The following is an 18,543-nucleotide window of genomic DNA, read 5'->3' on the forward strand; positions in this document are numbered from 1 at the left end:
GTTTCGACTCCGGCAGATCACCTTGAACTCCACCATGTTCTACAACGTGGTGAGTGTCCTCGACGAAGAAACGGCGGCCAGAGTCAATGACCTGATCCATGATCCTCCTGAGGAGGGCAAGTACATCACCCTCAAAACTCTCCTCCTCAGCACCTTTGGACTCTCCCATCAGCAGCGCGGGCTGATGGCCTGGGGGACAGAGCCCCATCCATCTTGATGGATGAGATGCTCGCACTGGCAGAAGGTCACAAACCCTGCCTGATGTTTGAGCAAGCCTTCATCGAACAAATGCCGGAGGACATCCAGCTCCTGTTAGCAGACGAGGACTTCTCAGACCCCAGGAAGGTCGCACCCCTTGCTGACGTGTTGTGACGGAAGAAGTGCGAGAACGAGGCCACCCTGAACCAGGTTGTCCGCCCTACGCCCAACTGACAACAGAAGATGGAGGAGCACCAGTTGACCTGGTGCTTATATCACCAACACTGAGGAGCACAAGCCCGCAAATGCCACCAATCCTGCTCGTACCAGGGAAATGACCAGGCCAGCCGCCTCTGATGACTGCGACGGCTGGCCACATGAACAGCCTCTTACACATGGTGGACAAGACCAATGGACGGCGTTTCCTGGTGGACACCGGAGCAGAGTTGAACGTGCTGCTCCCAACTGCCCTTGAGACCTGCATGAGGCCCCACCCTGTGGCAGCGAACGGCAGTGATATAAAGACCTTTGGCACACGGATTGTTCAGGCAGGATAAATACTGTTAGGAGTCGACTTTCTTCGTGCTCACAGCCTGCTGGTTGACTTGAAAGGCAAGAAGTTCATGCACACCCATACTTTCAAGACCCTCCATCTTGAGCCATCCAACGTGCACAGGCCAGAGATAGCAACTGTCGGCATGCCCAGGAGCGCGTACTCCCGCATCCTCAATGAATTTCCTGCCATCTTACGGCCACAAGTTCACCACCACCATGCCCCAGCAGGCGTCTGCCACCACATCGCCACACAGGGCCCGCCACTTCACGCCAAGGCCAGACGACTTCTGCCAGAGAAGTTGCAGTTAGTGAAAGAGGAGTTCTCCCGCCTCCAGGAGCTCGGCATAGTCTGCAGGTCGGACAGCCCCTGGGCATCTCCCCTGCACGTGGTCCCCAAGGCTTCCAGGGGTTGACGCCTGTGCGGGGACTACTGTCGCCTCAATGACGTGACTACACCTGATCGATACCCCATCCCCCACATTCAGGACTTCACGGCCAACTTGCATGGTGCCAAGGTTTTCTCCAAGGATGACTTAGTCAGGGGCTATCACCAGATCCCTGTACACCCTGATGACATTGGCAAGACCACCATCATTGTTCGGCCTTTTCAAATACCTTCGGATGCCTTTTGGCCTGAAGAACACAGCCCAAACTTTTCAGTGGCTCATGGACGCTGTGGGCAGAGACTTGGACTTCCTGTTCATCTATCTCAATTACATCCTCATCGCCAGTCGAGATCACAACGAGCACAAGACCCACCTCTGCACTCTGTTTGCCCGCCTGGTTGAATTCGGCCTCACTGTAAACAAGGCCAAATGTCAGTTTGGGAAGGAGTTGCTACAGTTTTTGAGCCATACCATCACTGCGGATGGGGCAGCGCCGTTGCAAGACAAAAGCAGGGCCATATAACAGTTCCCCAGGCTGGACACCCTCAAAGGCCTGCAGGAGTTCACCGGGATGGTCAAATTCTACCACTGTTTCATCCCAGGAGCTGCACCTTGATCACCTTGTTCACCTTGTGCACCTGTTCACCTTGATCTCCACTCAACAAAAGACACTTGAGTGGTCGAAAGAGGCCAAGATACCCTTTGCCCAGTCCAAGGCCGCCCTCACGAGCGCCAACCTACTGGCCCACCCCTGACCCGGTGCCCACACAGAACTCTCTGTGGACATGTCCACTGCGGCAAACGGGGGTGTCCTGGAGCAAGAGGTCAATGGGCAGAGGTGTCCCTGACATTCTTCAGCCGGCACCTCCGACCACCCGAGTTGAAGTACAGTGCGTTCAACAGAGAACTCCTGGCCTTGTGCCTCGCGGTCAGGAACTTCCGTTACTTCCTGGAGGGCAGACCGTTCACCGCCTTCATGGACCACAAGCCACTCGCTCAGGCCCTCACCATGGCTAAAGACCCCTGGTCGGCATGCCAGCAACGACATCTTTCCTATATCAAAGAGTTTACCACCGACATCTGACACCAGGCGGGTAAGGACAATGTCGTTGCCGACTCACTCTCCAGACCTACCATCCACAACTTGTCCCCTGGACTGAACTACGCCCAATTAGCTCAGGCCCAGAGAGACAATGAAGAGAAGCAGGCCCTTCGAACCACCATCACCGGCCTGCGCCTCGAGGACCTGAAGCTGCCAGGCAGCCACGACACGGTCCTATGCAATGTCTCGACATGCTCGCTGTGACTGATAGTCCCCCCACAGTGGAGGCAGGAGGCATTCCGGGCGATTTACGACTTGGCTCAACCCTCAGTCAAGACGACGGTGCATATGGTGGCAGAACATTTCGTCTGGCATTGGTTAAAGAAACAAGTGACCCAGATGGCAAGGAACTGCACACATTGCCAAGCATCCAAAGTTCAGCGCCACGTCAGAGCCCCGATACAGCACTTCGACCCGTCAACCAGGAGGTTTGACCATATCCACGTTGACATAGAGAACCTGCTACCTCCTGACCGTGATTGACAGGACGACGAGGTGGCTAGAAACCATCCCCCTCAGGGACACTTCCGCCGAGTCCTGCGCCAGAGCTCTGCTTGCGAACTGGGTCGCACGTTTCAGCATCCCAGTACACATGACCAGTGACAGGGGCACCCAGTTCACCTCCGCCCTTTGGGTGCATTTGGCAAACCGCTTGGGGATCAAGCTCCATCACACCACGGCCTATCATCCCCAAGCGAATGCACTCGTAGAACGTTTCCACCGATACCTCAAGGCGACTCTCATGGTGCAGCTGAGAGGACCCAACTGGACAGACGAGCTGCTGTGGGTCCTGCTTGGCATTCGAATGGCTGTGAAAGAAGACCTCCAAGTTTCGTCCGCAGAACTAGTCTACGGTGCACTCCTGTCGCTACCAGGGGAGTTTTTCGGAGCAGACGCAGAGTCTGAAGGTGATATCCCGGACATCTGCAGCAAGCTCACCTCGTTAACATCCCCACCACGGCAAACACCTGGTGAACGTCCCCAAAGAGCGGAGTTCGTGTCCGTCCAGCATGGGCTGCATCCGGCCCCCCTGCAGTGCCCGTACGAGGGCCTATACAAAGTCCTCCAGCGATCAGGAAAAGCCTTTACTCTGGACATTGGGGGCAGGGAGGAACTTTTCACAGATGACAGGCTAAAGCCGGCACGTGTGGACTTAAACCAGCCCGTGCTGACAGTACAACCTAAATGGAGGGGCTGGTCGCCCAAGTGGCGGGACGCGTAAACCAGTTCTGGGGGGGGTTTGTGTGGCGGCATATAACTCTATGAGCGAACTGGCCCCGTTTGTACCACCACGCTGGCAAGACAGCTGCAGAAGATGGCACCGTCGGGGCTCGCTTATTGCCTCGTGGCTTCGGCCACAGCTCGTGCCCCAGGCCATGTTATGACATCACCGCTGCACGGGGCTGAACTCTCATTGGCCTTAAAGGGGCGCGCGCGAAATTAAAATAAACAGGTCTACTGGAAACCCCACAGAGTCCAGTGGTATTTTCTGTGTGTAGCAGCCGTGACAGAAGTTCTGTCCTAGGGTGTCCCAGCCCATTGTTGTAAATACCAGCAATATCATTAACCTTCAGCTCCTTGTGGCAAAACAATTTACAATCAGCATCAGACTTGCTGCTGTTGCACGAGATGCTGCAATTGCTGGAATCTCGAGCAAAAAATCAACCTGCAGCATCGGTGAGTGAAAAATAATTGTTGGCATCTTGCTGAAAGGTTCTAAATGACAATTCTCTGAATTCCTCTGAGAATGCTCGGCCTGCTGAATTCCACCAGCATTCGGTTTTTACACTTGCTGCTGTTTCCTTACATACAATCATTTGCCACTTTTGCAAATTCTCCACATCAGAACACATTCAGGTGGGACAAGTCATTTTGTTTTTTTTGGGCAACAGCAAATCAAAAATAATAAACACTATTGTGGTGGCTAACAAATGGAGGTTGGTAAACCTAATTAAAATTTGAATCCTCTCTCTTCTTCTGTATTCCTTGTGCTTTCCCCTTCCTCCCACTGCATGTCATCCTTTCCAAACACCGTGACACAGCCACCCACACAAGCTATCGTCTCTTATTTGGGTTTTCCCTTCCCACCCTGTGCATTCTTCTGCCCTCTTTACACAGCTCCTCTCCTCTTTACACAGCTCCTATACATTTTCTTCAATCCTATTGAAGAGTTTCAGCTCAAAATTTCAACCATTCTTTTTCTCCTACTGATCTGCTCAACGAGTGTCCGTCCAAGATTGTGTTTGACTTCAGATTTCAGTGAAACATTAACCTGTTCACTTGGCTTTCCATGCAAGTTTCCCTCACTAGCTGCATCTGGTCATAGAAGTTCAACCTGGTTAAAATCATCATTTCAACAGACAATGCCGGAAGATCAACTCTGCCACATAATGAGAGCACTAAAATAAATTCTGGAAAAAAATATACAGAGCAAGGCATAAAATTCTTGTATTTCTGCATTTTGGATGACAAGCTTCTGTGAATAAGTGACAAAAATATGACATTTATTTTGTCGACCTCCTTGTGCATTATTTTATGATTCAACACAGGAATGAAATGGAAGCATAAAGAATCAATACTAATCCTCAAGCTATTTTGCAACATCACCCGATATTTACAAGAGTTGCCTTTTGGCCTCTATTAATTTAACATTAATACAAGAATGCACAACTATTTCAAGCTATTCATCTTTAATGGCTTCAACTGGAGAATAAATTATTTAGTTTGGTCTGGAAGACATTTAGGAATGTCAACCTAAAAAAATTACGGTAATTGTTGAGGAAATATCATGTAAAAAGTAGACCAAATCTTTAAAATATTAACATTTTATAGAAATGAAAGCTAAACTAAATCAAATATTTTTTTCAGCTGCAATAATACTTATTGCTTCTCAATAGTGCATTTATTGTTAGAACTCATACTAACTCATAATAGCTGTCCAATGAAAGAATGATAGGATATGTGAGTTTGTTGTTAGATATAGTAATACAATTCACTGACACACTGAAATTCTTGTTAGCTGCAGCCACACAACATACACCAACTACAATAGTAGAAATTACCTCTATAAATGAACATTATGCAGAAAATTGTGCCCTTTTAAATGTGGGACTTATTTCTCTCTGAATACTTCTCATGCTTACAACACATCCTCAAAGATCAATGAAATATTTTCAATTATATTTTAATCAAGGCACAATAAATCTAATCAGGTAAACTATAAATCTGCAGATGCTTGGGGTTCAAGTGCAGTTCACAAAAATGCTGGTGAAACTCAGCTGGTCATGCAACATCCAAAGAAAGAAAAAAGCAATTGTAGTGGCTGTGTAGCAGGCTGAGTGGGTGCACAGTGTAGTATCGCAAACCGCCGCCAGTGCGCCCCACCAGCGCGCCCCACCAGCGAACACATGGAGCCGTGGGGCAGACTGCTGTCCATTTAACTCGGTAATAGACTGCGTATGTGCGGAATTGCATGCCGAGTAACAGCACGCTGGATTGCTATGCCTCCTTCTAGAGGGAGGGGGGGCCCCATCGTGTTTACTTTAAACCCACCAGCCCACGGATTGGCGGCAAACACATAGTGACATCACTATGTGATGTAGCTTGGGATGAGAGGAATAATAAAAGAAGCATGGCAAACTCAAATAAACAGTCTTTGGTTGACTAACCTTGTGTATGCCTGTTGATTTAGTAGCTCTGCCAAAGTAGTCGCAACAATTGGTGACCCCAACTGCAAGATTCAGCCAAAGCTTGAATCTTCAGTTATCAAGGACACACGGCGGCAGTAGCAGTTGCTGCCACGGCTGCAGTCAATGCACTTGGAGTTCACTTGCCTCCTTTTTTGGACCCACCAACCTTGTGTATGAGTTAATCTGGCTGAAACCCAGTTTAGTCTTCATGGCATAACGGCAGAATTTTGGCATGTTGATGGGGCATTGGACACTGCTACAGCAGTTAAAGTAAGTGAATTTATTGTCCACCCCCAGCAGGCAACCAGAACGCCAGGTTCCGCCAACTTCTCCTGGATACACTGGAATTAACCAGGCATGAGCACGGCATGCGGCTTCTGAATATGGAAGGACAAGGTGAAAGGAATCCATCTGATCTGATGAATGAGATGCTTGCGTTTGTGGACGGTCATTCTCACTGCTTGCTTTTTGAGACTCCTTTCCTGTCAAAACTCCCGGGTCGTATCTCAATACCAATAGCTAACGTGGATTTCCGCCATCTCCATGACGTGGCCCAGGAGGCTGACAGACTATACCGTACGCCAATTCAAGAGTCTGCTCATATACAACCCATATTCACAGCAGATACATCTCCCGTGCTCTGCGAGCCACCTGTGTCCGCGGTTCAAACAAAAAAGAAGCAATGTACAGACAGGCAACGAGAATGGTGTCTTTACCATCGCCGTTGGGGGGAAAAATGCCCATAGATGCGTCCCCCCCATGTAGCTCCAACAAAAAGACAGGAAACGACAAAGACAGCCTCGACATCTGGCACAAGTACTGGCTTCTTGCATCTTCAAGATGTCGCTGGTAAATACCAGTTTCTCATAGACACAGGTGCTGAGGTCAGCTTGCTCCTGCCGACATATTTTGAGAGGAAACATAAAAGCGACAACACCTTGCTATTCAAGCTGCAAATGGGACTTTATTCCCAGCTTTGGCACACAATGCATTACAATTAGGATAGGAGGAGCGACATTCCATTGGGATTGTGTTTTGGCTTCCTTCGTGCAGCCCATTTTGGGTGCAGATTTCTTACGATCCCATGATTTACTGGTCGACGTGAAGCGGAGGAAATTAGTTAATGTCACCACTTTCCAATTGTGCCCGTTGGTATGCAGCAAAGGGAGAGTTTCCCAGCTCGGGATCCACACCCTACACAAAGATGCCTACGCTGCCCTGCTCAGCAAATTTCCTGGTGTGCTCTCTCTTAATTAAAATACCTCCAAAACTCCCCATTGTGTGGCCCACCAATTTATGCCAGGGCTCATCGCCTTCTGTTGGATAAGCTGAAGCAGGCAAAGGCAGAATTTACTGCCATGGAAGAATTAGGTATCATTTGGCATTCCAACAGTCCTTGGGCATCGCCATTACACTTGGAACACAAGAATACAGGTGGATGGAGACCCTGCAGCGATTACCGCAGGCTCAATAATGTAACTACACTTGACAGATACCCAATTCCTCATATACAAGATTTCGCTCCCCATCTGCACAATTGCTGTGTTTTCTCCAAAGTCGATCTTGTCAAGGGATACCATCAAATGTCAGTCCAAGACGATGACATACACAAAATAGCAATTATTACTCCTTTCGGGCTGTTTGAATTCCTTAGGATGCCATTTTGGTTGAAGAACACCACTCAAATGTTCCAGCAGCTTATGGATGCTTTGGGCAGTGATTTAGAGTTCGCTTACATCTACTTAGATGACATCCTCATTGCCAGTCAGAATGAGCAAGATCACCACCTGCACATACGCCAATGTCACTTTGGCAAGTCAACTATTGATTTCCTGGGGCACAATATCACGGCCGAGGGGGTTGCTCCCATATCTAGCAAAAGTGGACGCAGTCCGTGGCTTTCTGAAGCCTACCCCGGGTTAAGGGACTGCAGAAATTTTTGGGCATGATAAATTTCTATCTGCGGTTCATTCCATCAGCCACTGACATTCTTCGACCACTGTTTCAGCTCCTCACCACGAAGCACAAGGACGTTAATTGGACTATAAAGGCAGAGCTTGCATTCACAACTGCCAAAGATGGTCTACCAATGCGGCGATGCTCGTGCATCCTAATCCCAGCGCTGCCCTGGCACTCACCACTGATGCCTTGGATACAGCGGTGGGCGCAGTTCTTGAACAGTCCGTCAATGGCCAATGCCAACCCCTAGTTTTCTTTAGCCGACATCTGCGACCATCAGAGATAAATTACAGCACATCTGATCGAGAACTGTGGCACTGTATCTAGCCACATGACACTTCTGATATGTTTTGGAGGGTTGGCATTTCACTGCTTTTATAGATCATAAGCCACTTATTTTTGCCTTCAGCAAAATATCAGACCCATGATCGGCCAGGCAGCACCGTCACTTGTCATACATTTCTGAATTCATAACAGATGTGTGCCATGTCTCAGGGAAAAACAATCTCGCCACTGAAGTGCTATCAAGACAGACAGTATATCATAATCAGGGTGGCGTTGATATTCCTGAATTGGCCAGTGCACAGGTCACAGACCACGGTGTTCAGGCTTACAGTTACTACCATTACTAACTTGGATATACAGTGGGTGGCACCACAACTAGGCAGTCCAAATCTACTTTGTGACAAGTCTTTGGGCGAGTTCTCAACTTGTCTCATCCATCCATCAGAACAAAAGTCAAGTTCATGACAAGTAAGTACGTATGGCATGGACGAAAAGATGTTGTGGAGTGGGCCCAGATATATACCTCCTGCCAGACTTCAAAAATTCACCAGCATACCGACAATTTGGACATGCGCGTATAGACCTGGTCAGACCATTGCCAGTATCTCAAAACATGAGATACATCCTGATGATCACAGATGATTCATGCGTTAGCCCGAGGCCATCCCGTTGCCATCCAGCGACACTGAGACATGTGCCAAAGCATTCATTGTCAACTGGATCTCGAGATTTGGTGCCCCAACACAAATCACTTCAGATCGTGGAGCGCAATTCACCTCTGCGTTATGGACTGCCCTTGCACGCTTTTGTGGCACACAACTGCATCAGGGTACCACCCGCAGTCCAATGGTCTTGTAGAATGTTTCCACCAACAACTCTAGACCACACTCAAAGCCCGATTCACCAGGCCCAAATGGATCGATGAGTTATCATGGTTCTATTGGGAGTGTGCACCACCTCAAGAAGACATGCCTGCATCATCCGCAGAGAAGGTTTATGGTTCAGTCCTCAGTTCCAGGTGACGTTCACTTCTCGCCTAATTCTGACCTGGACGTCCTTTAGCATCTTCAACGTGGCATCACAGTTAGCAAACCTATTCCAAACAACTGACATGGAACCTCTAAACAGTGTGTGCCTCCACCTCTCCTCGATGCTGACTTTGTGTTTGTGCGCAGACAAGTCCCTGGAGCACCATTGCAATGGACGTATGACTCTCCTTTCCACATGATTAAGAGGGACGGGGGTTATGTATACTTTGGACATTGGGGGGCATTCGCAACTGTTTAGTGTGGACAGACTCAAGCCTGCATATGTGGATCCTACTTCCCCCATTCTTTGCCCCCAGTCTAGGCGACAAGGACGTCAGTCTAAGGTGCATGTGGCCAGGTCATTGGTTTCGGGCGACGATTCTTGGGGGGGGGGGGGCTGTACAGCGGGCCAAGCAGGCACACAGTGCGGTATCATGAACCGTCGCTGGAGCAGCTCAACAGTGAACACGTGGAGCTGCAGGTCAGACCACTATGCACTTACCTGGGCAATGGACAGCATATGCGCAGTACTGCATGTCAAGTAATGGCATGCTGGATTGCTATGTCTCCTTCTAGAGGGTGTTGGGCCCCCACCATGTTTACTTTAAACCCACCAGTCCCGTGGATTGGCGGCAAGCACATAGTGACGTCACCACCTCCTGTCCCATGGAGCCCGGGACAGAGGAATAATAAAAGAAGCATGACAAACTCAATTAGTCTTTGGTTGACTAACCCTGTGTTTGCGTGTTGATTTAGTAACTCAACCGAAGTAGTCGCTACACAGTCAATATTTCAGAATTGAACCCTTCTTCAGGAGCCTGAAAATTAGGCAGATTCCTGAATAAAAATGTGGGAGTGAAGGGAAAAGAGAAGAGTACAAATTAACAGCTAGATATAGGTGGGAAGAAGCAGCTGAAAAATGGTGGGGCAGAGGTGAAGGAATGTGGTAGAGAGCTGGAGGAAAGGAGAAAGAGGGATGAGGGAAAGAGAACCCAGATGAGGGGACTAATGCAAATTGAGAATCAATATTGAAACCAGCTGATTGGAGACTGCCTCAACTTGTCTGCACATGAAACTATGGACAAACATGTCAATGTAGCAATGGGGTGTGAAATTGAAGTATATAGCCACTAGGAGATCCTTACTGTTGCAGCAGATAGAACAAAGGTGATCAATGAATCAATCTCCCATCCAACTTCCAGTCTCCTTGATGTCGACGAAGCAGAATTGGAAGCACCGGATGCACTAAATGACACTTACTGATTCACAGGTGAAGTGTTTATTCACTTGAAAGGACTGTTTGGGACCCCAAATGTGGAGGAAAAGTGGGCACAGTGTAGCATTTCTACCAATCACAGGGGTAGATTGGGGGAGGTGGGGCAATTGATGGGAAGGGATGAGAGGACGAGAGACTCACAGACAGAGTTATCCCTATGCAAAGCGAAGAGGGGAAGGGAAGATGCATCTGGTGGTGAGATCCTGTTGTAGGTCATAAAAACCAAATAAAATGGAATTAATAGGCTAACAGAGTGACAAGGGTCAGTGGTAGGCCAGAGGAATGGGATTAAAGAATTAAGAAGATCATGAAGAAAACTCTCCAAACGCATGTCTGACAGTTCAGAAGCACTCTTCAGGAGGAAGGTGTGTCAATGACTATGGTCCACAGTAATCAGTGAACCGGTGCGGACTCGTCAGGCCAACATGGCCTGTTTCCGCTCCGTAAATGGTTACATGGTTATTTGGTAGCACATTGATTTTTAGAGAAAATTTGTGTGCAACATTAAAATAGGCAGCAAGAGTATACTTATTATTGGTAAATTGTTAACCAGGAAACAAAGTGGCAAACATGTGAAATCAATTGTATTCACCATAAAAATAAAAAGCTGTAAATAACCCAAGGATAATAGATAGGCCAAATTCAAATAACTAGGAGGGACATGCAAAAGTCCCAATCATAACAGGATAAAGCATTAGAGAAATTTACTATGCTAAGGGCAGGCAAATTGCTGGGATCGGATCACTTGAACTCGAGTTGTTAAAGGAAGTGGGTGCAGATAGAGTGAAACTTTGAAATTGATTCAAAATTTGCAAACTTTGCAGAATTTGTTAAATTTATGGAAGGTAATGGAATTTGGAAAACAAAGAAGCTCCATTGTTCAAAAAGGGTGCCAGGAAGCTTGGTTACTTCATTTAACAACTATTGTTGGCAAGATATTAGTTATCAGAGTAAATAACTAATCATTTAGGACAGCTGAATATAATCAAACCAAGTCAACAAGGTTTTACAAACAGTGATAATCCTGCAGCACAGAAAAATGGCCATGGAACCCAAATTCTCCATGCCAACTCGGTTATCAGTCAAACTACCTTAGTACTTTTTGCCTGCCTTTCACATATATCCCACCAGACTATTCCTTTCCAACTATCTGTCTAAATGTTTTTTAAAATATCACCACTGTACCCACCATTACAGCTTCCTCCTCAACTCGTTCTTCATTCCATGTATCCAATAGTCTGTATCTGGACCCTTTTGAACACCTGTATCTCACTTTAAACCAGTGGTTCCCAAATTTTTTTCAGGCTGCCACCCCTTTAGCTCCCAGGCCACATCCCTAGTGCCGCCCCCCCATATATAATGAACAAACACACACCACATTCTTGGCATTAGGTCTCTTTCTCTTTGGCTTGGCTTCGCGGACGAAGATTTATGGAGGGGGTAAATGTCCACGTCAGCTGCAGGCTCGTTTGTGGCTGACAAGTCCGATGCGGGACAGGCGGACACGGTTGCAGCAGTTGCAGGGGAAAATTGATTGGTTGGGGTTGGGTGTTGGGTTTTTCCTCCTTTGTCTTTTGTCTGTGAGGTGGGCTCTGCGGTCTTCTTCAAAGGAGGTTGCTGCCCGCCAAACTGTGAGGCACCAAGATGCACGGTTTGAGGCGATATCAGCCCACTGGCGGTGGTCAATGTGGCAGGCACCAAGAGATTTCTTTAGGCAGTCCTTGTACCTCTTCTTTGGTGCACCTCTGTCACGGTGGCCAGTGGAGAGCTCGCCATATAACACGATCTTGGGAAGGCCGTGGTCCTCCATTCTGGAGACGTGACCCACCCAGCGCAGCTGGATCTTCAGCAGCGTGGACTCGATGCTGTCGACCTCTGCCATCTCGAGTACTTCGACGTTAGGGATGAAGGCGCTCCAATGAATGTTGAGGATGGAGCGGAGACAACACTGGTGGAAGCGTTCTAGGAGCCGTAGGTGATGCCGGTAGAGGACCCATGATTCGGAGCCGAACAGGAGTGTGGGTATGACAACGGCTCTGTATACGCTTATCTTTGTGAGGTTTTTCAATTGGTTGTTTTTCCAGACTCTTTTGTGTAGTCTTCCAAAGGCGCTATTTGCCTTGGCGAGTCTGTTGTCTATCTCGTTGTCGATCCTTGCATCTGATGAAATGGTGCAGCCGAGATAGGTAAACTGGTTGACCGTTTTGAGTTTTGTGTGCCCGATGGAGATGTGGAGGGGCTGGTAGTCATGGTGGGGAGCTGGCTGATGGAGGACCTCAGTTTTCTTCAGGCTGACTTCCAGGCCAAACATTTTGGAAGTTTCCGCAAAACAGGACGTCAAGCGCTGAAGAGCTGGCTCTGAATGGGCAACTAAAGCTGCATCGTCTGCAAAGAGTAGTTTGCGGACAAGTTTCTCTTGTGTCTTGGTGTGAGCTTGCAGGCGCCTCAGATTGAAGAGACTGCCATCCGTGCGGTACCGGATGTAAACAGCATCTTCATTGTTGAGGTCTTTCATGGCTTGGTTCAGCATCATGCTGAAGAAGATTGAAAAGAGGGTTGGTGCGAGAACACAGCCTTGCTTCACGCCATTGTTAATGGAGAAGGGTTCGGAGAGCTCATTGCTGTATCTGACCCGACCTTGTTGGTTTTCGTGCAGTTGGATAACCATGTTGAGGAACTTTGGGGGGCATCCGATCCGATGCGCTCTAGAATTTCCTGCTCACTACTGTACCCACCATTACAGCTTCCTCCTCAACTCGTTCTTCATTCCATGTATCCAATAGTCTGTATCTGGACCCTTTTGAACACCTGTATCTCACATTAAACCAGAGGTTCCCAAACTTTTTTCAAGCTGCCACCCCCTTAGCTCCCAGGCCACATCCCTAGTGCCGCCCCCCCATATATAATGAACAAACACACACCACATTCTTGGCATTAGGTCTACTGCAAATTTAAAACAACATTATGAATAAGCATGTGCATTTAACAAATAAAACATAGTAAACCAATTTATTTAGCAATATGAGAGGGTATATTTACATCTCACCTGTATCTACATTGTCTTCACAGCTTTCACACTATATTGCCTGCATTTTTTTTTTGTCTTGGGCAGTCACTGTCCCAGGTAGTTGGTTGCCATCCCGAGCGGTCCAGTCCTGGCCAGTCACTGTACCCAGAAGTCACCCCTACCCCTCCTCACCTGACAGACAGCATATGACAAGCATGGTGGACTGAGTTTGCTGGAAACATTCAGACTGCCCCCTTTTTTCTCACCCTGACCACCCCCTTTATCCTGACCACTGCCCCCAGTGGGTGGCACCACCCACTTTGGGAATGACTTCTTTAAACCAATACAGTTTTGAACTCCCTTACCTTGGTAAAATGACAGTGCCAATTTATCTGATGTGTGCAGTCCTCATGATTTTATATACCTTGACTAGGTATACACTCCTCCACTCCAGGGAAAAAAGTTCTAGAGTTTCTAATCTCTTCATGTTACCCGAGCTGTCCAGTCCTGGCATCCTGTCAATTTTTTCTGCACCCCTTCTTGCTTAATATATCCTTTCTGTAGCTGGGCAACCAGATTTGCCTTCAAAATTTCAAATGTAGCCTCACCAATGCCTTGTACAGACGGATCACAAAGTCTCAACTCTTGTATTTAATGCCCGACCATGAATTTAAACATGCAAAATTATTTCTTCATTAACCTGTCTATCTGCGTTGCACTTTCAGGAAACCAGTACCCCCTATGTCACTCTGTTCTACAATTCTCTGGGGCCCTGCCATGAGAGTGCAAGTTCTGTCCTGGTTTGACTTACCAAAATACAACACCTCACATTTGTCACAGTTAAATTCCATCAACTTGGCCCATTTTCCCAGTTGCTCTGGAAATCACGATTGATAAATTCACTCAACTTCTTTAAGATTATAATATGTTATTGTTTCTGATTATCAAAAACTCACTTAACCAAAAATCTGTTATCTGAAATTTTTCTTTCGGCAGCAACATGGGGTAACAAGTTGAAAATTTTTTTTCACCCGACGTGATCACGAGGGGCTCTGATGTGCTGTTAGCGCTAGTTTGGTAACAACAGAGCTCAGAACCAGCCAGGAAGAGAGACGCTGAATGGCTGGATGCCTGATCAGAGTTGCAGGCTAGAATCTCTGGCCATCAGTGAGTGACTGGAGGAAGTCAGCGGGTCAGGCAGCACATGGGTAGATTTTCCTCATTTCAGGCAACACCCTCCTCTCTCTCTTTCCATTTCTTCACCCTCCACTGTATATGGTTGATGAGTTGGCGTCAAATTAAATCTAATTGAGGGGTGAAGCTAACCATGGGAAGAGGGGCTGCAATGTCGGACTGGGGGAGGGGGTGCCAACATTGACCAGTAGGTGGAGATGGCAGCATCAGACCAGGGTGGGGGGAGGGACCCAATGACTCATGGGGGGGGGGGGGTATGGCCTGCTAATGCCCACATGATGCCAGCCCTACTTGGTTCTCTACTGTCTGGGTGTCAAGGAGAATGGCCACCCAGGCAGGAGTGGGATACCTGGGCTCCCAGGCAGGAGTGGTGACGGTGGTGGGGAAGTGTTGGGGATCAGCGATAGCAGTGAGGAGGTGTCAAGAATCATCAACAGCTGATACAAGAATTCTGCCTGATGCTATTGGGCTCCTTAAAGCTATTACTCAAGTTACCCAAAAAATAGTTAACCGATACACGTCTGGTCCCAAACATTTCAGATAACCAGCAACACAAGGTATTGAGATATGGATGTATTTACATTTTCAAAAGACACTTGAAAAGGTGCCACACTAACATAGAAAAGTTGGAACAAATGAGTCTTTTTCAGGCAAGATGGATGCAACAGGGGGGGGCGGTCCAAGTGTTGATGAGGTCACAGCTGCAATATTGAACACAGTTTTGGACCCTGACCTGACAAAGGGTCCACAGCACTGGAGACAATCCAAAAGAGATTCACTATGCTAATACTTGGGATGAGAGGACTAAGAGTGAGGAGTGATCTTATTCAAGCATACAAAAATTCTACAGGGGTTTGACAGGGTAGATGTCGAGATGTTCATCCAGAGAGAGGATCAAAAGGGACCTAGCTGCAAAATAAGGAGCAGGTCATTTAAGATTTGAGACTCATTGACATTTCTTCTCTCAGAGTGCAGTGACACTTTGGAATTCTCTGCCACAGAGAATGGTGGAGGCAATATCAGTAGATACATTTAAGTCGGTGATTAATAAATGCTTGAAAGATTAAGAAATTAAAGATCACGGGGAACTGGCTCAGAAGAGTACAGGATGATTATGATAATGAGTAAAACGAACAAGTACATATGCACCAAGACTAATTCTGTCACAACAATGTAAAGGGCATAGGTACTTACCTCACTACAAGAGGCAACAGCACGATGTAGGGGAGTCAACCATTTGTTATCTTTGGCATTTACTCTAGCTCCTAAAAACAAAATATCATACAAGTAATAACATACAATGTTATTTGTTTATAATAAACAATGCACAGAACTTCCCAGCAATTCCAAATAACTACAAGCCTCGTTATGGTTGAAAATATATATGTAGTTCAAGATAAAATAACAAGATTGCAGTAAATTAAATAAGACTAATAATCTAGGGACTCTATTTAAATCCCATCTTGTTATTTGGGAAATTTAAACTTTGTTAAGTAACCTGAAATTTGAAAGAACTCTTGTTTCCAACATGCCAATTAAACTGCCAAACTGTTTGAATAACTAATGTCCTTCAGAGAAGAAAATCTGCGGAAAAATAATGTACACGTCAAAAAGAGATCACTCCTCAGTAAATACTGCTTTCCTCAAGAATACAGACTTTCCGCAGGTAATGAACAGGTTACGTCCTTAAGTCAAATATGTTCACAAGTCACAATTTGTGCAAAATTCATTCAATATGGTAACTGCACCTCCACAATTGCAATGAAAAGCATTCAGGGACAAACAAGACTGAAAAGAAATAATTAGTAACAAAATTAGCACTGCCTTTTGTGGGAACAAACATTTGAACAGATGTTGGACTTCTGAATTAAATAACTATGAGAGATTGTCTGTATGTAAGGGTTTGTGTCAGCTGTTCATTGCCTGGGAATAACTGGCTAAACGTCAACCAAAACATCAGCAAATTATCAGTCTGAAGAAGTTAGCTGGCAGATACCAAATCTGCAGCATGTGCCGAAACTATCCTCTACATTTGTTGCCATCTATGGCAGCATAGGTAGAAGTAACCACTGCACGGTCCCTGTGGCGTCAAAATCCATTCTCACAAAAGGGGCAACCTTCATCACTTTGTACTAAATAGAATGGATTCTGAACACACCTGGTCATTCAAATCCATGATGTGGAATAGGCCATCAGAACTGTCCAATAGTCTAGGGAATGGCAAAATCCTCACCCTACCAATAATGTCAAAACAGGAGATCGATCATGGCTCACTGAGTGAAGAGCATGACAGAAGTAGTGCCAAGTTTACCAAAAAAAGTGCCAAATTGGAAAACTAACAATTAGAGGGCTTCATGCATAATAAATACCAAAGATAGCATCCAACAGTTCACAGAAAATGAATTTGATGAAAACTCTGCAGCCTTGCCACATCTCTTTGTGAAAAGACATGAATAATTATATAGATAACAGTAAGCTTCAAAAACTTAAGATATATTCCTTGGAACTGAAATGCTACTTGAATCATCTTTAATAAAAAAGGTCTTTAGGTATTGTAGTAAAACCAAAAATACTGGAGGAACTCAGCAAGTCACGCACCATCCATTGGAGATAAACATACAGAATAAAACCAACATTTTGGGGCTGAGCCCTCCATTAAAATATGAGCAAAAAGCAGATAGGTGTCTGAATAAAAAGGCTGGGTGAGGAGGAAAGAAAGGGCTGAGGAAGAGCACAGAATAACACGATAAATGCCACAAATGGACAGGAGATGAAAGATAAGAACTGATCAGGGGACAGGTCTGGCTCTGTGAATGCGGAGCTGGAGGAAAGGAGACTGAGGGAAAAGGAAAGAGAGGGGGGAGATGGGGGAGGGGCATTGGGGTAAAGGAAGAGATGAAACATGGAGAAGTGAATAACAAACAGAGAAGTTGATGCTCATGCCATCTGGGTGGAGAGTAGTTTCAGTCTGGTACTGCACAAGACTATGGACAAGCATGTGGGCATGGGAACGGGGCAAGGAGTTGAAATGGTTTGCCACTGGTATATCCGTGATGTGGCAGCAGGCAGAGCCAAGGTGCTCAACAAAGCAATTTCCCAGTCTGCATCCATATATCTTTTTTCTCCTATAGATGCTGCATGACCTACGGAGTTCTTCCAGCATTGTTATGTTTTCACTAAAATCACAGAAAACTTTAGTGTTTCACTTAATTAGATATTGTGCTCCACCTGAGCAGGCCTCAGCAGAACAATGAGCTCTGGCTGAATCAATGGAAAATATGCTAGAATACTGCAAACTGCCTGGATGCATTTGGCAAACTGGAAGTCTGGGAAGTCAGGTGATTTTCTTTTAAAAATTAAAGGTACTTTTCCCCAGCCTGATCAGGATTTCCCTGCAGTTGATCTCAGGACCATCTAAAGCCCCTTTTCCACTGGCACGCTGTCCCAGAAATGAACTGGGAATGTACTGGGACATGGTCCAGTGGAAGATGAACAGTCCGAATGCTGGAGTCAAAAGATGTCATTTCACGCCAGGGATTAACCACGTCTAATCCCTACTCATATCCCCAGCGTTTGCTGACACCGACCGGTACGCTGATAAAACCAGTGGAAAAGGGACAACAGAAAGTCACCCATTTCCAGTTGAAGGTAGAACACTCCTATCTCCAGGGATGAGTGTGTTCAGTGTGGAAATGAAATGAGTGTCCCAGTTAAGGGTGGCCCAGTGGAAAAGAGGCTTAAGGTTGTGAACACTATATTTTTTTAAAAAAGGAATGAACAGCTAGAAAGCACGAGGACATGTTACAAACTCCCATAAGCAAATCAGTAACAAGCTAAAGCCAAAATAGATCTACAGTCATTAAT

General features: G+C 46.5%; 1 protein-coding gene across 8 annotated transcripts in view; it reads right to left on the reverse strand.

Moving 5' to 3' along the window:
- LOC138750698 (serine/threonine-protein phosphatase 6 regulatory ankyrin repeat subunit A) overlaps positions 1–18,543 on the reverse strand; it is a 226,568-nt gene that overhangs the window by 132,499 nt on the left and 75,526 nt on the right. For all 8 annotated transcript variants that reach the window (XM_069912781.1, XM_069912764.1, XM_069912800.1 and 5 more), the window contains one exon: positions 15,874–15,944. In XM_069912781.1, coding sequence (XP_069768882.1) covers positions 15,874–15,944 — 71 coding nt within the window. The remainder of the gene's footprint in view (positions 1–15,873; positions 15,945–18,543) is intronic.

This window comes from Narcine bancroftii, chromosome 1 (genome assembly GCF_036971445.1).
Source record: "Narcine bancroftii isolate sNarBan1 chromosome 1, sNarBan1.hap1, whole genome shotgun sequence".
NCBI lineage: Eukaryota > Metazoa > Chordata > Chondrichthyes > Torpediniformes > Narcinidae > Narcine > Narcine bancroftii.